This window comes from Heterodontus francisci, chromosome 1 (assembly GCF_036365525.1).
Source record: "Heterodontus francisci isolate sHetFra1 chromosome 1, sHetFra1.hap1, whole genome shotgun sequence".
NCBI classification, from domain to species: Eukaryota; Metazoa; Chordata; class Chondrichthyes; order Heterodontiformes; family Heterodontidae; genus Heterodontus; species Heterodontus francisci.
Window position 1 is genome coordinate 30,675,411 of NC_090371.1, and position 25,806 is coordinate 30,701,216.

The 25,806-nt window shown below is 43.9% G+C and overlaps 1 protein-coding gene across 1 annotated transcript in view; it reads right to left on the reverse strand.

Annotated features, from left to right (window-relative positions):
* The window catches only part of ctnna2 (catenin (cadherin-associated protein), alpha 2), a 1,561,189-nt gene that overhangs the window by 368,527 nt on the left and 1,166,856 nt on the right, over window positions 1–25,806 (reverse strand). The window contains exon 10 of the mRNA XM_068028796.1: window positions 9,955–10,047. Within this exon, the coding sequence (XP_067884897.1) occupies window positions 9,955–10,047 (93 nt within the window). The remainder of the gene's footprint in view (window positions 1–9,954; window positions 10,048–25,806) is intronic.

Sequence of the window (25,806 nt, forward strand, 5' to 3'; positions counted from 1 at the left end):
CATTGCTCAAGGGAAACTCAGGGGGTTGTTAAGATGAAAAAGGAACAGGCAAAAAAGAGGCAAAACACAAAAGTGCAAAAGAACAAAAATGAAAAACAGCAAGGCAGGAAAAGACTATCGTACAGGGGAGAAGAATATACCAGTGTGACTGATCTGTCCCCTCCAGCCAATGCTGCTTGTAACCACTTTTGTGTTTGTGGTATGAGTGGGACTCTTGGATTCAGGGTGAAAACTAAAAACCTCACATTTAGGATTTGACCAATATTCATTAGAATTAGAATTAGAATTAGAATATTACAGCGCAGTACAGGCCCTTCGGCCCTCGATGTTGCGCCGATCATCTGACCTACACTATTCCATTTACATCCATATGTCTATCCAATGACCACTTAAATGCCCTTAAAGTTGGCGAGTCTACTACTGTTGCAGGCAGGGCGTTCCACGCCCCTACTACTCTCTGCGTAAAGAAACTACCTCTGACATCTGTCCTATATCTTTCACCCCTCAACTTAAAGCTATGTCCCCTCGTGTTTGCCATCCTCATCCGAGGAAAAAGACTCTCACTATCCACCCTATCTAACCCTCTGATTATCTTGTATGTCTCTATTAAGTCACCTCTCCTCCTCCTTCTCTCTAACGAAAACAACCCCAAGTCCCTCAGCCTTTCCTCGTAAGACCTTCCTTCCATACCAGGCAACATCCTAGTAAATCTCCTCTGCACCCTTTCCAAAGCTTCGACATCCTTCCTATAATGCGGTGACCAGAACTGCACGCAATACTCAAGGTGCGGCCTCACCAGAGTTTTGTACAGCTGCATCATGACCTCGTGGCTCCGAAACTCGATCCCCTTACTAATAAAGGCTAACACACCATATGCCTTCTTAACAGCCCTATTAACCTGGGTAGCAACTTTCAGGGATTTATGTACCTGGATACCAAGATCTCTCTGCTCATCTACACTACCAAGAATCTTCCCATTAGCCCAGTACTCTGCATTGCTGTTACTCCTTCCAAAGTGAATCACCTCACACTTCTCCGCATTAAACTCCATTTGCCATCTCTCAGCCCAGCTCTGCAGCCTATCTATGTCCCTCTGTACCCTACAACACCCTTCGACACGATCCACAACTCCACCGACCTTCGTGTCATCCGCAAATTTACTGACCCACCCTTCTACACCCTCATCCAGGTCATTTATAAAAATGACAAACAGCAGTGGCCCCAAAACAGATCCTTGCGGTACACCACTAGTAACTAAACTCCAGGATGAACATTTGCCATCAACCACCACCCTCTGTCTTCTTTCAGCTAGCCAACGCTTACGCTTATGGCATTGCACCAAGCTTCTAATGTAGTCAGGTGAGAGGCAGAAACCATGTTATGAAGAGGCAACATGCTCTCTATTTTATTGATAGATAAGACTCTGCTGTCTAAATAAATCACTGATTGATTTAATATTCATGGCAGAGGCTGCCACTGCAGCCCAAAGCCTGAAAAATGGCTGAAGCAACACAAATGTGAATAAGCATCCTTTTGGTAGCCTCAAAATCTACAGTTGAACTGCCCCGCACTCCTGCCTTATGGCACTGAGTGTTGCTTTGTGTCATATATTAAAGATTCAGGTGACAGGCCATACATATCCCACATGGGTTAAAGCCAGTTCAAGACACAGCAGTGAATGTGGGTTAGATAGTGATCAATACGTAACTAGTCTGTCATAATTTACTACATTTGTGTCACAACTATACTTACATCAAATCATCAGGATTTGTACAGATGTTAATCTTTGCGCCATAATCTGTTCACTGTGAGAATGAATCCAACCTTGTAATTTCATACCCTGTAACATCTTAACTCAGCAGGAGACAGAGATCTGATAGCTTGGATTTGCATGTAGTTAATAAAAATTAAACACCTCCATCCAATTGGACAGTTTTACACAGAAATTCTCTTCAGAGTTACTTGAGGAGAAATCTGGTTAACTCTAATGGAAGTTATTGACTCTTAACTGCCCTCTGACATGGCCACCCTGGAGGAATGCCGTTATAAATAATAAAAATAAAATGGAAATAGAAGATGCAGGAAATACTCAGCAGATCTAGCGGCACCAGTGGATCATCAGAGTTCTAGTGAAAGGTCACAGAACTGAAACATTAACTCTGCTTCTCTCTCGACAAATGCGACCTGACCTGCTGAGTATTTCCAGCAATTTCTGTTTTTATTTCAGATTTCCAACAATAAACAGTATTTTGCTTTTGTTCTTTGGCCTCCTTATCTCGAGAGACAATGGGTAAGCGCCTGGAGGTGGTCAGTGGTATAATAAGAACAAAACCAGACAGTCTAACTGTCAGCGACTTAGGTACCCGTTTCTGAGATAATAAAGGCATATCCAGCCCAATCAACCCTGCAAACTCCTCCTCACTAGCATCTGGGGCCTTGTGCCAAAATCAGGAGAGCAGCTCCACAGATTAGTCAAGCACCAACCTGACATATTCATCATCATAGGATCTTAGGATCATAGGAAATAGGAGCAGGAGTAGACCATTCAGCCCATCGAGCCTACTCTGCCATTCAAACAGATCATGGCTGATCATCTACCTCTATGCCATTTTTCCCCACTATCCCCATATCCCTCAAGGTCTATCGATTTCTGTCTTGAACATGTTCAATGATTGAGCTTCCACAGTCCTCTGGGGTAGAGAATTCAATAGATTCACCACCATCTCAGTCTTAAATGGCCTGCCACTTATTCTGAGACTGTGTCCCCTTGTTCTAGACTCACCAGCCAGAGGGAACATCCTATCCACATCTACCCTGTCACGCCCTGTATGAATTTTGTAAGTTTCAATGAGATCACCTCTCATTCTTTGAACCTCTCGAGAATACAGGCCCAGCTTTTACAATCATTCCTCATCAGACAATCCTGCCATCTTAGGAATTAGTCTGGTGAATCTCCGTTGCACTCCCTCTATGGCAAGTATATCCTTCCTGAGATAAGGAGATCAAAACTGTACACAATACTCCAGATGTGGTCTCACCAAGGCTTTATACAATTGCAGCAAGACATCTTTACTCCTGTACTCAAAACCCCTTGCAATGAAGGCCAACATACCAATTGCCTTCCTAATTGCTTGCTGCACCTGCATACTAGCTTTTAGTGACTCATGAAGAAGGATACCCAGATCACTTTCGACATCAACACTTCCCAACCTCTCACCATTTAAGAAATATTCTGCCTTTCTGTTTTTCTACCAAAGTGGATAACTTCACACTTATTCACATTATATTCCATCTGCCATGTTCTTGCCCATTCACTGAACCTGTCCAAATCCCCTTGAAGCCTCCTTGCATCCTCCTTGTGTCATCAGCAAATTTGGAAATATTACATTTGGTCCCCAAATCCAAATCATTTATATAGATTCTGAACAGCTGTGGCCAAAGCACTGATCCTTGCAATACCCCACTAGTCTCTGAATGGACAGGGAGCATTCTGAAGGGGGAGGGTGAACAGCCAGAGGTTGTGGTACACATCGGTACCAATGACATAGGCAGGAAGAGTGATGAGGTCCTGCAGGGGGAGTTTAGGGAGTTAGGTAGTAAGTTAAAAAAACAGGACCTCTAGGGTTGTTATCTCTGGATTACTCCCTGTGCCACGTGCCAGTGAGGCTAGAAATAGGAAGATAGTGCAGCTAAACACGTGGCTGAGCAGCTGGTGTAGAAGGGAGGGTTTCAGATATCTGGACCATTGGGCTCTCTTCAGGGACAGATGGGACCTGTACAAGAGGGACGGGTTGCATCTAAACTGGAGGGGCACTAATATCCTGGCTGCAAGGTTTGCTAGCGTCACTCGGGAGGGTTTAAACTAGTGTGGCAGGGGGGTGGGAACCAGAGCAGTAGGACAGCTAGTGAAATAAATGAGGAGGACATAGTAAATAAGGCCAGTAGGACTAAGAGGAAGAGCAGGCAGGGAGATGTTGCTGAGCACAGCGGGACTGGTGGTCTGAAGTGCATTTGTTTCAATGCGAGAAGTATAACAGGTAAGGCAGATGAACTTAGAGCTTGGAATAGTAATTGGAAATATGATGTTGTTGCTATTACAGAGACTTGGTTGAGGGAAGGACAGGATCGGCAGCTAAATGTTCCAGGCTTTAGAAGCTTCAGGCAGGATAGAGGGGGATGTAAAAGGGGTGGGGGAGTTGCATTACTGGTTAAGGAGAATATCAGAGCTGTACTGCGGGAGGACACCTCAGAGGGGTCATGCAGCGAGGCAATATGGGTGGAGCTCAGGAATAGGAAGGGTGCAGTCACGATGTTGGGGGTTTACTACAGGCCTCCCAACAGCCAGCGGGAGGTAGAGGAGCAGATATGTAGACAGATTTTGGAAAGATGTAAAGGTAACAGGGTTGTGGTGGTGGGTGATTTTAACTTCCCCAATATTGACTGGGACTCACTTAGTGCTAGGGGCTTGGATGGGGCAGAATTTGTGAGGAGCATCCAGGAGGGCTTCTTGAAACTAGGGATGGGGCCATTCTGGACCTGGTATTGGGGAATGAGCCCGGCCAGGTGGTCGAAGTTTCAGTGGGGGAACATTTCGGCAGCAGTGACCATAATTCCATAAGTTTTAAGGTACTTGTGGATAAGGATAAGAGTAGTCAAAAGAACAAAGAACAAAGAAAATTACAGCACAGGAACAGGCCCTTCGGCCCTCCAAGCCTACGCCGCTCCAAATCCTCTATCTAAACCTGTCGCCTATTTTCGAAGAAAGAACAAAGAAAAGTCCTCAGGTGAATGTGCTAAATTGGAAGAAGGCTAATTATAACAATATTAGGCAGGAACTGAAGAATTTAGATTAGGGGTGGCTGTTTGAGGGTAAATCAACATCTGACATGTAGGAGTCTTTCAAACGTCAGCTGATTAGAATCCAGGACCAGCATGTTCCTGTGAGGAAGAAAGACAAGTTTGGCAAGTTTCGGGAAGCTTGGATAACACGGGATATTGTGAGCCTAGTCAAAAATAAAAAGGAAGCATTTGTCAGGGCTGGAAGGCTAGGAACAGATGAAGCACTTGAGGAATATAAAGACAGTAGGAAGGAACTTAAGCAAGGAGTTAGGAGGGCTAAAAGGGGTCATGAAAAGTCATTGGCAAACAGGATTAAGGAAAATCCCAAGGTTTTTTATACGTATATAAAGAGCAAGAGGGTAACCAGGGAAAGGGTTGGCCCACTCAAGGACAGAGATGGGAATCTATGTGTGGAGCCAGAGGAAATGGGTGAGGTGCTAAATGAGTACTTTGCATCAGTATTCACCAAAGAGAAGGACTTGGTGGATGATGAGCCTAGGGAAGGGAGTGCAGATAGTCTCAGTCATCTCATTATCAAAAAGGAGGAGGTGTTGGGTGTCTTGCAAAACATTAAGGTAGATAAGTCCCCAGGGCCTGATGGGATCTACCCTAGAATACTGAGGGAGGCAAGGGAAGAAATTGCTGGGGCCTGGACAGAAATCTTTGCATCCTCATTGGCTACAGGTGAGGTCCCAGAGGACTGGAGAATAGCCAATGTTGTGCCTTTGTTTAAGAAGGGTGGCAAGGATAATCCAGGAAATTATAGGCCAGTGAGCCTTACGTCAGTGGTAGGGAAACTATTAGAGAGGATTATTCGGGACAGGATTTACTCCCATTTGGAAACAAACAAACTTATTAGCGAGAGACAGCATGGTTTTGTGAAGGGTAGGTCGTGTCTTACTAATTTAATTGAGTTTTTTGAGGAAGTGACGAAGATGATTGATGAAGGAAGGGCAGTGGATGTTATCTATATGGACTTCAGTGAAGCCTTTGACAAGGTCCCGCATGGCAGACTGGTACAAAAGGTGAAGTCGCACGGGATCAGAGGTGAGCTGGCAAGATGGATACAGAACTGGCTCGGTCATAGAAGACAGAGGGTATCAGTGGATGGGTGTTTTTCTGAATGGAGGGATGTGACTAGTGGTTTTCCGCAGGGATCAGTGCTGGGAACTTTGCTGTTTGTAGTATATATACATGATTTGGAGGAAAATGTAGCTGGTCTGATTAGTAAGTTTGCGGACAACACAAAGGTTGGTGGAGTTGCGGATAATAATGAGGATTGTCAGAGGATACAGCAGGATATAGATCGGTTGGAGACTTGGGCGGAGAAATGGCAGATGGAGTTTAATCCGGACAAATGTGAGGTAATGCATTTTGGAAGGTCTAATGCAGGTGGGAGGTATACAGTAAATGGCAGAACCCTTAGGAGTATTGACAGGCAGAGAGATCTGGGCGTACAGGTCCACAGGTCACTGAAAGTGGCGATGCAGGTGGATAAGGTAGTCAAGAAGGCATACGGCATGCTTGCCTTCATCGGTCGGGGCATAGAGTATAAAAATTGGCAAGTCATGTTGCAGCTGTACAGAACCTTAGTTAGGCCACACTTAGAATATTGCGTGCAATTCTGGTCGCCACACTACCAGAAGGGTGTGGAGGCTTTGGAGAGGGTACAGAAGAGGTTTACCAGGATGTTGCCTGGTCTGGAGGGCATTAGCTATGAGGAGAGGTTGGAAAAACTCGGATTGTTTTCACTGGAACAACGGAGGTGGAGGGGCGACATGATAGAGGTTTACAAAGTTATGAGCGGCATGGACAGAGTGGATAGTCAGAAGCTTTTTCCCAGGGTGGAAGAGTCAGTTACTAGGGGACGTAGGTTTAAGGTGCGAGGGGCAAAGTTTAGAGGAGATGTGCGAGGCAAGTTTTTTACACAGAGGGTGGTGAGTGCCTGGAACTTGCTTCCAGGGAAGGTGGTGGAAGCAGATACGATAGCGACGTTTAAGAGACATCTTGACAAATATATGAATAGGAAGGGAATAGAGGGATACGGTCCCCGGAAGTGCAGAAGGTGTTAGTTTAGGCAGGCATCAAGATCGGCGCAGGCTTGGAGGACAGAATGGCCTGTTCCTGTACTGTTCTTTGTTCTTCGTAATAGCCTGCCATCCTGAGCATGACCTATTTATTCCTGCACTCTGCTTTCTGTTTGTTAACCAATTCTCAATCCATACTAGTATATTACCCCTAATCCCATGTGCTCTAATTTTGTTTACTAACCTTCTGTGTGGAACCTTATCAAAAGCCTTCTGACAATCCAAATACACCACATCCACTGGTTCTCCTTTATCTATGCTACAAGTAACATCCTCAAAAATCACAGAATCATACCTTACAGCCAATGTCCTAGACATCTCCATCGTTGTTTTTTAAAAATTAATTCATGGGATGTGAGCATCACTGGCAAGGCCAGCATTTATTGCCCATTTCTAATTGCCCTTGATAAACCTCCCTTCTTGAACCTCTGCTGTCCATGTGGTGTAGGTACACCCACAGTGCTGGTAGGGAGGGAGTTTCAGGATACTGCCCCAACCACAGTGAAGGAACGACGATATAGTTCCAAGTCAGGATGGCGTGTGACTTGCAGGTGGTGGTGTTCCCATGCATCTGCTGCCCTTGTTCTCCTAGGTGGTAGACAACACAGGTTTGGAAGGTGCTGCTGAAGGAGCCTTAGTGAGTTGCCTCAGTGCATCATGTAGATGGTGCACACTGCTGCCACTGTAGATCGTTGGGGATGAGGTCAAATAGGCTTTTCCCTCTTGTTGGTTCTCTCATCACATACCACAAGCCCAGACTGGCAGATATGTCCTTCATTACTCAGCCAGTTCAGTCAGTAGTAGTGCTAGCGAGCCACTCTTGTTGATGAACACTGGTCCCCCACCCATAGTACATTCTGTGCCCTTGCTACTCTCAGTATTTCTTTCAAGTGGGTTCAACATGGACAGCACTGATTCATCAGGCGAGAGATGACAGTCGGTGGTAATCAGCAGGAGGTTTCAATGCCCATGTTTGACTTGATGCCAAGAGTCTTCATGGGATCTGGTGTCAATGTTGAGGACTCCCAGGACCTGAATGTATACCACTGTTCCACCACCTCTGGTGGATCTGTACTGCCGATAGGATGGGGACATTGCTGCAGGAGTTCCTCAGGCTAGTTTCCTAGGCTCAACCTATCAGCTGCTTCATTATTGGCCTTCCCTCCATCATAAGGTCAGAAGTGGGGATGTTCGCTGATGATTGCACAGTGTGCAGTTCCATTCGCAAATCTTCAGATACTGAAGCAGCTCGTGTCCGCATGCAGCAATACCTAGACAACATTCAGGCTTGGGCTGACAAGTGGCAAACAATATTTGCGCCACACATGTGCCAGGCAATGACCACCTCCAACAAGAGAGAATCTAACTATCGCCCCTTGACATTCAACAGCATTACCATCACTGAATCTCCCACCAACATCCTGGGGGCTTACCACTGATCAGAAAATTAACTATACCAGCCACTAATACTGTGGTTACAAGAACAGGTCAGTGGCTAGGTAGTCTGCAGTGAATAACTCACCTTCTAACTCCCCAAAGCCTGTCCACCATCTACAAGGCACAAGTCAGGAGTGTGATGGAATACTCTCCATTTGCCTGGATGGGTGCATTTCAAAACATTCCACTTGATGGGCACTCCATCCAGCACCTTAAACATTCATTCCCTCCACTACCGGTGCAAATTGGCAGCAGTGTGTATCATCTACAAGATGCACTGCAGCAACTCGCCAAGGCTCCTTCAACTGAACCTTCCAAACCCATGACCTCTACCACCTAGAAGCACAAGGGTAGCAGGCACATGGGAACACCAGCAGCTGCATTGGAACACCACCACTTGCATGCTCCCCTCCAAGTCACGCACTATCCTGACTTGGAATTATCTCACCGTTCCTTTATTGTCACTTGGTCAAAATCCTGGAAGTCCCTACCTAACAGCACTGTGGGAGTGCGCTCACCATACGGACTGTAACAGTTCTAAAAGGTGGCTCACTACCACCTTCTCAAGGGCAACTAGTGATGGGCAATAAATGCTGGCCTTGTCAGCACTGCCCACATCCTGTGAATGAATAAAAAAAAAGATGTTTGTAACTGGCTTTAGAATGTCTTGCAATACATGCTGACTACATGCGCTGCATTATGTGCTGACTGCATGTGGTAGTTCTTCACACATTACAGGCCTTCACCTTTGTTCTTTCCTCCCTTTTCCCTGGCTCTGTCCTTGCGTGTAACCTGTTACATCTCTAACTTCTTCCAGTTCTGATGTAAGGTCACAGACCGAAATGTTAACTCTGGTTCTCTCTTCATAGATGCTGCCTCACTTGCTCAACATTTCCATCATTTCTTGTCCTTAATTTGCATTCTTGGTACTCATAATAAAATTCAGGCATCTCATGCAGTTCCCCATTCCCAGTTATCCTGGGATATTGACAGAAAAACACAACAGAAAATACATGCAGAAGCGTTAGGATTTAAATACAAAACATTTCTGCCTCGAGGAGAAACCTGACAGCTGGTTCATTATGTTTAGTGTGATTGGCATTAAAATCAGCTGCTGGGGATGATTTTACGCTTGGATCAAGAATTATGAATGGGAATTAAAAATGGCACATTCTGAATTCCAGGCTTGGATTATATTCACACTTGGATTGCCTTTGGTTATCAGGAGTTGAACTGCAGCACTAATAGATTTTTCCGCAGGTCCTGCTTTTTATGAATTTGCTTTTAGAATGTTCTCGGCTTTTGTTGGCATTTAAGTTTCCAGCCGTGTTTTATGACAATGGGAGATATGTTCTTTATTTTGCAAACAGGAGCATTGTCTGGTAAAAGAAAAATAGCTTTGTGCATTTGTTTCTAAATTGCATGATTTGGTTTCAAGACACCTGCTGTCATTCAGGCTGTGAAAGATAATCAGAATGGTATTATCTATCTAGTCCTATAATTTTCATACTGATAGCTTTTTGTTTGAGATGTCTTGCGTATGTAATTCTGTAGCAGCCAATACACTGTTTCCAGCAGTATCCTTTCTTACCTGTGGGCAGAGGCTATCGATCTGTGTTGCTGCCATGCGAACCAACTTCACGCCTTCCTCATTATTTGAGATGGAGCATGCCAAGTTTGCAACCTGTAATTTAGATAGCAAATGAGAAAGTGCATTACCAAGCAAATTTGACACTTTCCTAATGTGCTTCATCTGTGGGGAAATCAAGTAGAAGTCAAAAGGATCATTATCTACAATATAAATGAACAATTCTGGGCCTCATTTGCATCTGAGGCACAAACAACAGATAGTTGCTCAAAAAATGTGAATCACTTTGTTTTCAACACATTTTAAGATATGTAAAGTTCTGCCCTATGGCCAACTGGCTTAAATGCATCACACAAAGTGGTACTAAGGCAAACAGACCTAAAAGGTTCAAAGTTAAATTTTTGGGCTGTAACTGAGCTGTTCTCAGCAGTTTGGGCACCAGACCTCCGTCTGCAGAGGGAAAGAAATTTGCCAGCATTTCCATTTCAGGTTGCTATACAATGTCCCCTCTGGGAAAGTGCATTTCTGTAGCCATTGGGTGAGGAGAGGATAATACCATCCCTTCCATCCCCCAAATAGTTCAATATCTTGTAGAGATTGAGGCATCAGTTTTTACTCCACCCTTCTTCGTGGAAACCAGGTGTGGGTGGCATGGGAGGAGGGAATGTTAAAATGGAAGGAGGTTCTTTTTAAATATGCAGATCAGCTCCAATCTGCGATTTTACAGATCAGCTCCAATCTGCGATTTTAACCTGCGGTTTGGATGAGGAGCAGTGCTAGCTTCTCTACTGGCCCAAACCTGTTGGGAACAGGAGTTAGGACTAGAGGGCACCCAGGTAAGTGTAAATTTGTTATTGTTTTGCAGATCAGGAGGATTGGAAGAACTTCCCTAGTTCCCACAAGTGAATTTTGAGCCCCTCACTTCTCATCCCCCATACTCACTTATCTTAGTGCCGAGGACCTTTCTCTCCGGTCCCCGACAGCTGCCGCAGGAGGTACGATTTTAGCGGCAGGGCAGTCGCTTCTGATTGCCTTGTGCTGCTCCCAGACAGGCAAGCCACACACTCCGCTGTGTTCGTGCCCAGGAGTGTGGATTGAGGTTTAACAGTCAAGACGGGACTTAATGGATTTCTCCGTGGAGAACCAGCATGGTCTCGATGGGACAAATAGCCTCCTTCTGTGTCGTAAATGACTCTATTGAAGAATGGCCATTTGGATGAGCTACCAGAGCAGTGCCAGTATATGTGGAGCTGTGCCACTGGGAATCTCCACCTACAACAATGATGCTTATATTACTTCTTAACCTAGCTTCATCGAATCATCGAATGGCTACAGAAGGAGGCCATTTGTCCCATCATGTCTGTGCTGGCTCTCTGCAAGAGCAACTCATGTCATGCCACTTTTCCCTGTAGCCTTGCAATTTCTTTTCTCTTCAGATTATTATCCAATTCTATTTTGAAGTTCTCAATTGAATCTGCCTCCATCACATTCTCAGGCAATGCATTCCAGATCCTAACCACTCGCTGCATAAAACAAGTTAATCCTCATGTTGCCATTGCTTCTTTTGTTAATTACCTTAAATCGGTGTCCTCTGGTTCTCGATCCATCTGCCAATGGGAACAGTTTCTCCCTATCTACTCTGTCTAGACCCCTTATGATTTTAATACCTTTATCAAATTTCTTCTTTGCCAAGGAGAATAGCCCCAGCTTCTCCAATCTATCCATGTAACTGAAGTTCCTCAGCCCCAAAACCATTCTCATGAATATTTTCTTCACCCTCACTAATGCCTTCACATCCTTCCTAAAGTGTGGTGCCTAGAACTAGACACAATACTCCAGTTGAGGCTGAGCCAGTGTTTTATGTAGGTTTATCATAACTTCCTTGTTTTTGTACTTTATGCCCCTATTTATAAATCCCAGGATCCTGAATGCTTTATTAATCACTTTCTCAAGATGCCCCTGCAAGCTTTAATGATTTGTGCATATGTACCCCCAGGTCCCTCTGCTCCTGCAACCCCTTTAGAACTGTACCCTTTATTTTATATTTCCTCTCCGAATTCTTCTACCAAAATGAATAACTCCACACTTCACTGCATTAAAATTCATCTGCCACTTGTCTGCCCATTTCTCCAGCCTGTCTATGTCCTTGTGAAGTTTATCAGGATGTTGCCTGGTTTGGAGGGCTTGAGTTATAAAGAGAGATTGGATAGGCTGGGTCTTTTTTCCCGAGAGCGAAGGAGACTGAGAGGGGACTTGATAGAGGTATATAAAATTATGAGAGGCATAGATAGGGTAGATAGCCAGAGTCTGTTTCCCATGGTAAGGGTGACTAAAACGAGAGGGCATAGATTTAAGGTGAGAGGGAGGAGGTTTAAGGGGGATCAAAGGGGTAAATTTTTCACACAAAGAATAGTGGGTATCTGGAATGAGCTGCCTGAGGAGGTGGTGGAGGCAGGAACAGTAGCGACATTTAAGAGGCATCTGGACAGGTACTTGAATGAGCAAGGCATAGAGGGATATGGAATTAATGCAGGCAGGTGGGATTAGTATAGCTAGGCATTATGGTTGGCATGGACGCGGTGGGCCGAAGGGCCTGTTTCTATGCTGTACGACTCTATGACTCTCCTCCTCACAGTTCACAACAGTTCCAAGTTTTGTGTCATCTGCAAATTTTGAAAATTTGTCCTGTACACCTAAGACTAAGCCATAAATATATATAACGAAAAGCAGGGGTCCTATCACCGACCCCTAGGGAACCCTCCAGTCTGAAAGACAACCGTTCACCACTAATCTCTGTATCCTGTAACTCAGCCAATTTCGTATCCATGCTGCTATTGTTGTATTTATTCCAGAGCTCTAACTTTGCTGACAAGCTTGTTATGTGGCACTTTATCAAATGCCTTTTGGAAGTCCATGTACACTACATCAAATGCATTACCCTCACCAACCCCCTCTGTTACCTCATCAAAAAACTCAAGAAAGTTAGTTAAACATGATTTGCCCTTAAAAATCCATGCTGGCTTTCCTTAATTGATCCACATTTGTCCAAGTGACTGTTAATTTTGTCCCAAGTCATTGTTTCCAAAAGCTTTCCCACCACTGAGGTTAAACTGACTAGCCTGTGGTTGCTGGGATTATCCTTACACCCTTTTAGAACAAGTAGTTCTGTAGTTCGCTAGTCCTCAGGCACCACCCCTGTATCTAAGGAGGACTTAAAGATTATGGCCAGTGCCTCTGCAATTTCCACCCTTACGTCCCTCAGCATCCTTGGTTGCATCTCATCTAGTCCTAGTGACATATCAACTTTAAGTACAGCCAGTCTATCTAATACAGAGGTATCCAACCTTTTCGTGTGAGTGGCTACATTATAATTTTTGTCCTACATAAGGGGCTGGTGAGCAAACTTCGGAAATAATCAAAACAACAAAATAATGCATTTTTGTGAACAAGCTTTAAATGAGGAGACTAATTTATTAACTTACTTTCTCATCACTATGTTGAACACTGATATAGAGAGATACCTGGCATTATTTTTGCTTGTAGAAGTAGGCAATGTCTGGCCGCATGCTTGATATAGCGATGCGGCATATTCCGGATGGATGGCCATCAGTCAGGAGTGATCTTGATTACTCTCTCTCCCTCTCTGTCTCTTTCCCTTTCTCTGTCTCTCTCCCTCTCTCTGTGTGTCTCTGTGTCTGTCTGCCTCTGTGTCCCTCTGTGTGTGTGTGTGTGTGTCTCTCTCTCTCTCTGCCTCTCTCTCTCTGTCTCTCCCTTTGTGTCTTTGTATGTCTCTGTGTTTCTCTCTCTTTCTGTCTTTGTGTATGTTTCTCCCACATCCCTCTGTGACCCCCCCCCCCCCCAGTTCCTGGGGCCCGGTTACCCCAGCACCCTGCTCCCAGTTGCTCCCCAGGTCCAGGCCTGGGCCTTGTTGCCTCCTCAGGCAGCTCCTCCTCGGTGACAGAGAGGAAGAACCCGAGGCCTGAAGCGCTGGCTAGGTCCATATGCAGGCAGAGCCAGTGCTGGGTCTGGGGCCTAAGCTCAAGGCCGGGAACGCCATGCCAGAAGCATCAGCAGACAGGCTGCTCAGCGTGGGCATTGCCATCTTACTAAAGGATCCAGAACATCAGGTACCGAAGAATGTCTGCCATCTTGATAAAGGAGGACATGTGCAGTGAAGCATCTCTGCCACGTCAGTAAAGGGTCTGCAGCCGTTGTCAGTCACAGAAAGTTTTGGTGGGCTGGAAGAAGTCAATGGCAGATTTCAGCAGAAATTTCTCATCCTAGGCGGGCCAAATGATAACCTTTGTTGAGCCAAATTCTGGCCCGCGGCCCTATGTTGGACATCCCCAATCTAATAGCTCCTCTTTATTAATATTTAGCTCATCCAGTGTCTCAACTACCTCCTCTTTCACTATGACATGGGCAGCATCTTCTTCCTTGGTAAATACTGATGCAAAGTACTCACTTAGTACCTCAGCCATGCCCTCTGCCTCCATGTGTAAATCCCCTTTGTAGGTCCCTAAACAGCCCCACATCTCCTTTTACCACCATTTTACTGTTTATACGCTGATACAAGCCTATTGGATTTCCTTTTATATTAGCTGTCAGTCTCTTCTCATACTCTCTCTTTGCTTTTCTTTGATTTTCATTTCCCTTCTGAATCTCTGAATCCAGTTCTCAATTGTATTCACCTGACATCTGTTAAATGCACCCTTTTTCAGCTTCATCTTACTCTCTTTGTCTTTCATCATCCAGGGAGCTCTGGATTTGTTTGCCCTACCTTGCCCCCTCATGGGAATGTACCTTGACTAAACCCAAACTATCTCCTCTTTAAAGGCAGCCCATTGGGGGCAAGGGAATACAAACACCAAGGGTGAGTTTGATGAGATAACCAAAAGCAAAACGGGAGAGAAAGCATTTGAGCAGGATTTTGTGATTGTGAAGAGAGATGCAAGAAGGAAAGGGGAATTGAGAGGAGAAATTCCATAAACAGGGGCTCAAGGCTTTGTAATGGTGCAGCAGAGTGGGGGAGAATGCCCAATAATGCAGTAACATCAGCAGAATGTTGGAGACGGAAATTTGCACTGTGAGGAGCTGAGGAGACTGGCAAGGAGAACATTGGGGGAGTTGTACCTGGAGTTATAAAAAAGGATGGCTGAGGATTTCTGAGATGGTGGGGAGGGTTAGGGATGGAGGCAGGAGATGGGATGGAGGCAGGAGATGTTATGAAGGCTGGAGCAGATGATGATCAGAATGCAAGGTTTGAACAGCAAAACAAACTGGAGGACAAACATTAACTAAATGTTTATTTAGTTAGTAACTGGAGATTCTCAATTTCAAATTTGGTTAGATTGACCATCGCAAGAAGTAATGAATCAAGTGACTTCAACTGTTTTCTGTAATTTGATTTCATTTTTGTGGTTATAAAGAGTCCCTTCTCAGGAGATTTGTTTTGGTTGGGGGTGGGAGATGGGAGCAGGAAGAAAATGCCATTAGACTGATACATCTGTACTATTTTATATTGCTCCAACAGAATGGATTTAATATATTAATGCTCGACTGTATAACTTTTTTCAAAAAGTATAAAACTGGAGGGGTTGAGGTTCAAGGAAGAGAAGAAAATTTCCCTCAGCATCTGACCTGCAGTGTTTCTAATACACAGCGAAGTAACCAGCAGGTGACTTCCCCTGTGTATTCCCAGAGAACACAGCAGGTATTGATCCGCCTGCGAGAGGGCTGTTTCGTGAATATCAATTTGAAAAGTATCCCCAAGTGCTTGATTGCAGGCAGCACAAGGTATTCTTGTTCAGTTCATGGTTTGCAATTTTTCTTAAAACTGTCACACTGAAAACACCTCGAACAGAATCTTGTAATAAAAATATCACATTGGCCAGGACAGCTGGTCATTGAAATCGCGCCGTGACTCCCTGCTTCACGATTTCTTCACTTCTCCAAGAAACGTTCCTCACCTCAAAATAAACAATATTCGTTTTGGAAAAATATAACAGTTCATTAGTTCCTGATGCATTTTTATGAGCACATGCCCAGTCCTATTTGAGCGTTTCGCTGTACAGTTCTCTCTCTCACTAGGCTACTGCTCCCAGAATTTGCTTGGCAGCACAGCGCAGTGGTTCTGCTTGCTCGCCTCACACTTTCCTGCTGGCAGACTGAAGCGCCGGTGGAGGGCCGCCTTACGTGCATAACACGTTTTTGTTGTTCCTTTTGTCCTAGTGCCTTGTTGATGTGGCAGCTGATCAGGAGAACAGTGGGTGAGTTTGCTTCCCAACCCGTGTATGAACACAGTTCGACACATTTCTGGGGCACGGCCAGGTTTTGAGGAACTGGAGCAATGAGTCTCGCTAATGTTTTGCCAAGGGTTACAAATCAAACCAATGTCTTACTCAAGGACTACTCTCAGCAATGGTGCACTATGGCCTGAACGATGCATGTCTGCACTTACGTTGCAACAGTGACTACATTTCAAAAGTGTTTTGTTTTAAGACATGCTGAAGTCATGGAAGACATTATATAAGTATTGATTTTGTTCTTTCCACCTTTGGTTCCCTTCTATGTGGTCAGCTCAGGACTCCATTCAAGGCACCAGATCAAGCAATATCTTGATTTTGAAATTCTCATCCTTGTTTTCAAATCCCTCCTTGGCCTCACCCCTCCCTAGCTCTGCAATCTCCTCCAGCCCCACAACCCTCCAAGATATCTGCACTCCTCTAATTCTGGCCTCTTGTGCATCCCTTCCGCCATTGGTGGCTGTGTCTTCAGTTGCCTAGGCCCCAAGCTCTGGAATACCCTCTCGACACCTCTCTGCCTTCCTTTCCTCGTTTAAGACTCTCCTTAAACCTATCTCTTTGACCAAGCTTTTGACCATCTAACCTAATATCTCCTTTTGTGGCTCGGTGTAATACTTTGTTTTATAATGTCCCGTGAAGTGCCTTGGGACATTTTATTATGTTAAAGGTGCTATATAAATCTAAGTAGTTGTTCTGTGGGCAGTGGGAGACAGAATTCACACTCTCAATCTAGCTTGAGTGTCCACATTAAAACAGATCCAAATCTTGACCACTGTATTGTCAGTTTTCTGCTTTCCAAATTGCACTTTATCCCACCGAGACTGTATGGCTCATTTACAGCTGTAATATGCCCATTTCACGCAGGTACACTAACTATTAGCTGCACGCTGGGCAAAAATGATGAGAATTCCAGGGGTAGCTAGCATCCCACCAGTCCCACTTCCATTTAGCAGTGAAATGAGAAGAACTTAATTCACTCAGATGGTATGGATCTTCAGAATTCTCTATTTCAGAGGTTTGTGGATGCTCAGTCATTGAACACATTCAAGACAGAGATCGATAGGTTTTTGGGTACAAAGGGAAATAAGGGATATGGAAATAGTAAGGGATAGTGGAATTGATGAGGAAAATCAGCCATGATTGTATTGAATGGCAGAGCATGCTCGAAAGGCCGAATGGCCTACTCCTGCTCCTATTTCTCATGTTCTTATGTTCACAAAAGTCATGACGATGGAGGAAGCTGGAGGTAAGAAGGACTGACGCACCATCCATTGCAATTTAGCGACAAGGTTAGAAAGCAGCATAAACGTTGAGAAAACAAGTTCGACACATTTCTGGGGCATGGCCCCAGGTTTCAAATGCTTCTTCACCACCTACAGTACATTAATTCTACCTCTGAAATTGGCTGGAATTTATTCCCAATTTTGCTACATAAATGGGTGGATCTTTTCAACGTAAGCCAGATACAATGACTGGGAAATTCCTCGGAGAACATGAGAAATAGCTGGAGTAGGTCTTTTGGCTGTTCAAGCCTGCTGTGCCATTCAACAAGATAATAGCTGATCTTCTGCCTCAACTCCACCTTCCCACAATATCCCGTATCCCTTAATTCCCTTAGTACCCAAACATCTATCAACCTCCATCTTGAGTATACTCATTGACAGAGCATCCATAGCCCCATGGGGTAGAGAACTCCAATGATTGTCCCCATCTTAGTCCTAAATGGCTGACCCCTTACTCTGACAGTGTGGGCCCATGTTCTAGATTCCCCAGCCAAGGGAAACAATTTCTCAGCATCTACCCTGTCAAACCCCTTAAGAATATTATATGTTTCTGTCATGCAGGCCCCCGCCTGCCAAGAATGAGGCATATTAATTTTGTCATATGAACATTGATTTTAAACTTGTTTGGAGGAAGAGAAGGCCTGTTACAAGGGCTGTCAGACACTGAGTTGAAAAACATTAACAGGTCTCGTGGAGACAAAAGGACCTTTCCCTGACACATTCAACCCACAATGGATTTTGATGACCAGACGTTGAAGGTGTAAGGAAGAGCGTTCCAGAGACTGCTAAGGTGATACAATCCACAAAAGCCAGGACTGGTTAAACCAGCTGGTCACATGACTAACTGGCTGGTCCAGGGTTTTTTGAACTAGCCACAGAGTTTTTGAACTCAGAAAGACTGTTTGCTCCTGGAGTGAGAAGACCTCTCCTGTCTGCTCCCATCTCTTTCTCACAAGCCTCTAGACCCACTGAGGACACATGAGCTTCAAGTCTCCTACATCAAGCAAGGTTTAATAAGAATACTGGGCCCCAATGAAAAGCAAGACTACAATCAAGGACTTTACAGCGAGCTCGAAGAACAGTAACCAAAACCATCTTCAGATATTACCTCAAACCTTTCCACTTTATTTCTTCTGCTCTTTTCTGTCTCTAACTGCATGTGTGTATTGCATATACATGCTAGCGTGAGCACGTCGTGTATCCATGGGCATTAACCAAATTAGAGTTTAAGTTTAATAAAGTTCGACTTTTTTTTCTTTGAACCTTAAGAAAACCTGTTTGGCTTATTTCTTTGCCTTATAATTGGAAGTTAGTGAATAGGGATTCACTAAGGAGGAGCGAAAAAAAAGATGTGTTTAAAATTAAACCCTTTTACAGTAAGACCAGGTGAAGGCTGGGAGGGAACCCTAGACCCCTTCTCACCTGGTCGTAACAGAAATTTGGGGGCTTCCGTCCTGGATTTGACCCACAGAAAAACGAGAAAAATTGGAAATGGGAAGCCAAATTGTTCCCAACCAAAAAAAAGTAAGATTACAATACAGGTTTTCTTGTGGTTGTGCGTGCTTGAATACTAACATGTCTGCAACTGAAGCTAGCAACTACCCAAGCCAGGATGAAGTAACTTGGGATAAGTTAAAAGCATTGTCTATGGAGGAGCTGAGAAAAATGGCTGAGCAGTGTGGGATCACTGTCCGTGCCAAGGCGAGAAAGTCTGAACTCCTAAGACTAGTGGCTAACTACTTTTCTCTTGAATCTGATGAAGCGGAAACAGGGTTAGAAGCAGACTCTGACAGGGTATTGTTAGCAAAGATAAAATTGGAACAGAGGAAACTTGAATTTGAGGAAAGGGAAAGAGAGAGAGAGAGACAGGAGAGGGAGAAAGAAAGAACCTTCCAGAAGAAACATGAAGAAAAAGAAAGACAGGAGAAGGAACAGGAGAGAGAGACAGGTGAGGGAGAAAGAGCCTTCCAAAAGGAACATGAAGAAAAAGAGAGAGGAGAGAGAGAAAGCAAGAGAGAAGAAAGAAAGAGAGAGAAAGAGAAAGAACCTTCCAGAAAGAATGCAAAGAGAGCTGAGACGACTTGAGTTAACAGAGTAACCCCAGTGAAAGCATTGACAATATGGAGGAGAGTAATTCAGGGCTGAGTACAGAATTATTAAAACTATCTCAACTAATCCCAAAATTCAACGAGGAGATGTAGAAGCATTTTTTGTGTTATGAGTGAGGCCATGATCAAACCAGCTGCCCCAGAAGAGATTGAACTGGCACTGCAGACAGATGACCATGAGGTCTGTCTGTCTGAGACTTTCTTTTGAAAGTTAGAAGACCCAGGGAATGAGTTAAATAAATCTTTCCTAGCTGAGGCTCAGCGAGCTGACCCAGTCTGAAATTGAAGCAGGAGTCCCTGATTGCTACTACTTAAAGAATGAGGTACTGATGAGGAAATGGAGTTCTCCTCACAGACCTGAGAGCAAGGAGTGGGCAGTAGTTCACCAGTTAGTGGTGCCACAGAGTTACCAGAGACAAATATTAAGGGCCCACGAGACTACTGTGGCTGCACAGGCACTGTATGGAAGACCAACGCCCACATAAGACAGCAGTTTAACTGGTCAAAACTCCACAAAGATGTGGTGGAGTACTGCAGGAGTTGCCACATGTGCCAGGTTGAGGGGAAACCCCAACTAAAAGTGAAACCTGCACCCCTAAGTACTGTACCGGTGTTAGGAGAACCTTCCAGCAGACAGTTGGTGAACTGTAAGGGACCCTTGCCAAGAACAAAAGGGGACAGGCAGGCACAAGGCTGGCAAAAAGTTAGAAAGGGAAGGGGGAAAAGTGACCAAGAGGGCAGGTGAAAGGAAGTCCGGGAGGAATCCTGGATAAAAACCCCTACTCTCCGGTCAGCCAACCCGGAAATGTTTGAAAAATTTGACCCCACGTCCTCCTATGTAAATGCAGACATTAGAAGCACCCCACCAGAGTTAACATCAGTGGTTGGGAAACTATTGGAAAAAATTCTGAGGAACAGGATTAATCTACACTTGGAGAGGCAGGGATTAATCAGGGATAGTCAGCATGGCTTTGTCAGGGGGAGATCGAGAAATTTTCGAGGTGGTGACTAGATGTGTAGATGAGGGTAAAGCAGTTGATGTAGTCTACATGGACTTCAGTAAGGCTGTGATAAGGATCCGCATGGGAGATTGGTTAAGAAGGTAAAAGCCCATGGGATCCAGGGCAATTTGGCAAATTGGATCCAAAATTGGCTTAGTGGCAGGAGGCAGAGGGTGATGGTCGAGGGTTGTTTTTGCGAGTGGAAGCCTGTGACCAGTGGTATACCACAGGGATCGGTGCGGGGACCCTTACTGTTTTTAGTGTACATTAATGATTTAGACATGAATATAGGAGGTATGATCAGTAAGTTCGCAGATGACACGAAAATTGGTGGTGTCGTAAATAGTGGCAAATGGAATTTAATCCTGAGAAATGTCAGGTGATACATTTTGGGAGGACAAACAAGGCAAGGGAATATACAATGGATGGTAGGACCCTAGGAAGTACAGAGGGTCAAAGGGACCTTGATGTACTTGTCCATAGATCACTGAAGGCAGTAGCACAGGTAGATAAGATAGTTAGGAAGGCGTATGGGATACTTGCCTTAATTAGCCGAGGCATAGAATATAAGACCAGGGACGTTATGGTGGAGCTGTATAAAATGCTAGTTAGGCCACAGCTGGAGTACTGTGTACAGTTCTGGGCACCACAATATAGGAAGGATATGATTGCACTGGAGGGGGTGCAGGATGTTACCTGGGCTGGAGCATTTCAGCTATGAAGAGAGACTGGATAGGCTAGGGTCATTTTCCTTAGAGCAGAGAAGGCTGAGAGGGGACATGATTGAGGTATACAAAATAATGAGGTGCATTGATAGGTTAGATAGGAAGAAACTTTTTCCCTTAGCGGAGGGGTCAATAACCAGGGGGCATAGATTTACAGTAAGGGGCAGGAGGTGCAAAGGGGATTTGAGGAAAAAAAATTTCACTCAAAGGGTGGTTGGAATCTGGAACGCACTGCCTGAAGAGGTGATAGAGGCAGGAGTCCTCACAACATTTAAGAGGTATTTAGATGAGCAGTTGAAATACCATAGCATGCAAGGCTACGGTCCATGTGCTGGAAAATGGGATTAGAATAGTTAGGTGCTTGATGGCTAGCACAGACATGATGGGCCGAAGAGCCTGTTTCTGTGCTATAACTCTATTACTCTATCTATGACTCTAACAGCATTTACAAGAACCTGCAGAGACAAAGAAAGTCCACTGGGGGGCAGAGAAACCATGAGGGTGATGCCTCACTTAGTCAAAGAGCCACAGGGGAGTGCAGTAGAGTCTGCACAAATCCCTGCAGGCAGGAGTGTCTCAGAGGACAAAGGGGGGATTAGCAAAGAATCCTCCCCCACAGTCCAAAAAAATGAGAACTACCCATCCACTGAAGTCAAAAGCCTTTGCATGACTCAGCAAAGCACTGAAAGGGAGTTCAGGGTAGACTCCCCCAACCCACTTCCTCCCCCCTCCTCTCCCGCTACTGACTCTCCTGGGGAAAAAATTCCAACTCAGGGCTAATTAAATCTAACCATCTCAAAGACACCCTAGGCTGACATAGAAATGGGCAAACTGAAGAAAAACATCTCGAAAGAACCACATGTTTATTGGGATCCCAAAAAGGGCAGTTTAAAGCAACACTGCTACCAAGAAAAGACAGGCTGTAATAAGTCTTAAGATTTATGAATGAATGTGAATGACTGAGAGAGACGCATGTTTCGTCCTGTATCTTATATTTTCTGCCTTGACCCTTTTTAATGAAATGTGCTTTTCTCAAATCGCATTTCATTCCGCTGGGTGTGGAGGTGTCATGCAGGCCCCCACCTGCCGAGAATGAAGCATATTAATTTTATCTTATGAACACTGATTTTAAACTTGCTGAAAAACATTTGCATACTAACAGACAGTGCTTGTGGAGACAAAAGGACCATTCCCTGTCACATTCAACTCACAATGGATTTTGATCACCAGACATTGAAGGTGTAAGGAAGAGCATTCCAGAGACTGCTAAGGTGATACAATCCACAAAAGCCAAGACTGGTTAAACCAGCTAGTCACATGACTAACTGGCTGGTCCAGGCTTTTTTGAACTAGCCACAAAGTTTTTGAACTCAGAAAGACTGTTTGCTCCTGGAGTGAGAAGATCTCTCCTGTCTGCTTCCATCTCTTTCTCACAAGCCTCTGGACCACTGAGGACACATGAACTTCAAGAGAGAAAGTCTCCTACATCAAACAAGGTTTAAGAAGAATACTGGGCCCCAATAAAAAGCAAGACCTACCTACAATCAAGGACTTTACAGTGAGCTCAAAGAACAGTAACCAAAACCATTTTCAGATATTGCCTCAAACTTTTCCACTTTATTTCTTCTGCTCTTTTCTGTCTCTATCTGCATGTGTGTATCGCGTATGCATGCTAGCGTGGGCGCATCGTGTATCTGTAGGCATTAACCAAATTATAGTTTAAGTTTAATAAAGTGCAACCCTTTTTCTTTTAAACCTAAGAAAACCTGTTTGGCTAGTTTCTTCGCCTTATAATTGGAAGTTAGTGAACAAGGATTCACTAAGGAGGAGCTAAAAAAAACAGTGTATTTAAAATTAAACCCTGTTACGGTAAGACCAGGTGAAGGGTGAGGGGGAACCCTAACAGTTTCAATTCGATCATCTCTCATTCTTCTGATCTCTAGGGAATACAGTTTCTAATCCCTCCCTAATTTTACTCCAATCCCTTTGTAAGAAAAGCTAATATACCATTTGCCTTCCAAATTGCTTGCTGTACCTTCATGTTAACTTTCTGTGAGAATGTAAGACACCCAGATCACTCTGAATGCAAACATTTCCCAATCTCTCGCGATTCAAAAAATATAATCACATTTCTCCACATTGTATTCCATCTGCAATGTTTTTGACCACTCACCCAACCTGCCTAGATCCCTCTGCAGGCTCTTTGCTTCCTCCTCACCAATTACTTTCCCACCTGTATCATCAGCAAACTTGGATATGTTACATTCAGTCCCCTCACCTAACTCATTCATGTAGATTGTGAAAAGCTAAGGCCCAGGTACTTGGAGTACCCTGCTCATCACAGTCTACCAACCCAAAAATGTTCCGTTTATTCCTACTCTCTCCTTTCTGTGTATTAACCAATCCTCAATCCATGCTAATACATTATCCCAAATCCCATGAGTCCTAATTTTGTGCAATAAGCTCTTATCGAATGCTTGTTGAAAGTCCAAAATTGAAACTTCCACACCTCTGCCACAACTTTGACAAATGATGTTTGATGAAACAAGAGTTCTGCTACTCTTTCAATGAACTTACGGTGGAGAAGCAGGAGCAGCTCCGTGGAAATTCCCAGCCTACATTCCGAACAATACTGGCTTCCCAAATAAATACACCAAACAGTGCACTCAAACTCAACATGATCAAATCATATCTGATATTGCAGAAGTGAATTTTTAGCCTTCGCATTTCTTTTTTGCCAGAGCACCATATCCGCATAATTCATCAAGGTCTATATAACGAAGCAATTTTGCTTCTCTTCAACTCCCTGCAAAGCCTGTCATTACTGAATAATATATCACATGTTAAAGGCTTGCAAATTCTCTGCACACTACAGCTCTTAGTTGGCATGTCATCTCATTCACGCTGCAGTGACTTGTCATTTAATTTAAGGGTTTGTACAGCTAATATTTTTCCTTGGCAAATCCTGCAATGCAAATACAGTTCAGCTTCTTTCATTGCAGTGACATTCAGCTGGGTAGATGTATTTGCATCAACATATGAAATTGTACAAAACTAAGCCAAATCAGGCTTGATTATCAGAACTGTTAAGATTCTGATGGAAATTTTTCTATAGGCATTTAACAGAATTCTAAAATAAACAAAAGCATGATTGCAAACTGCAAAGTCATTTTAAGAATCTGATGCTTTGGCCACCCTCAAATTTAAATTGCTTTTTCTACTCAAGTTTTAAAGCTCAAAGATTTAATTTTATGATATTTTCGACCTCATTTTATCTGGTTAGCCTTTGCTCATCTCCAAGAAACTTTGCTCCTTTACACCCTTTATCTAGTCATACATTCATTGCTCCTCTGATATCTTGTTCATTTTAAGCTCCAAATATAGCCACTCTAGCCATTCCTTCTCCCTGCATTCTCTCTTAGTGCTGGATTATTTTCTACTTTAACTCTTGCTTCCAGGACTTAAAAAATGTGGAACTCATTCCTTCAGCCTTCCCTTGCTTCCACAATCCACTAGCTTTTACTTAAAAACAAAAATCACAATGTCACTGAATTATTACATCATGATTTACTTCATATACTTTTCCATTCATTTCAACTTTGGTGTTGTCCTGAATTATTGCACATTGCTCTTCACCCAAGCTTCTCTATTTTCCACCCAGGATAATTTCATCTTTATCAGGCAGGATGGTGGGACAATCCTAGTCGTTAACACACTTCATATTGTCTGACAAGAGAAACAGATTGTCACAGAAGATTGCATCTCTCTGATGAGTCTGCAGTCATAAAATTGTTGTTGCTGGGAAGCCTGAAAATAATTTGTCCATGCAGCCAAACCACATTGATTGATCTCAAGTTGTGTCAGGATAAACTCACTTCAGCTGAATACTAGACTTGGCCACACCTCACTTTGTACAATGCCATGAGGGATTGACTCATACTGTAAAACGTATGGAGAACCTTGGTTAGACCACACTCAGAGTACTGTATTCAGTCTGGTCTCCATATTACAAAAATGATTTTGAGGCACTGGAGAAGGCTCAGAAAGGATGTAAGAGGAATATACCAGAACTGAGAGGTACTATTAGGAAAGATTGAACAAGTGTAGGCACGAAGGTGTTAATAAGCCTGGCAACAGCAGTCGATACATTGTTGTAATACAACAGATAATGTGGTTTAGTGAAGAGAATAACATTTGTGACTTAACCACTGACCTTTGTAATTTAGGGCTAGAACAAAATCATGATGAAATTGTCAGTATGGAACTTGCCCAGCATTTGTTTTTACAGTTTTTTGAAACACCTTTTTATGAAAACGATTTATGTACTGGTTTTCTTTGTAGAAGTTATACCAAACGTAGTATTGGAGATTGGACAATGTATTTTTAGTATAACACAAGATGGTTGCTTGGTGGACCAAGGGCTGATGGGGGAG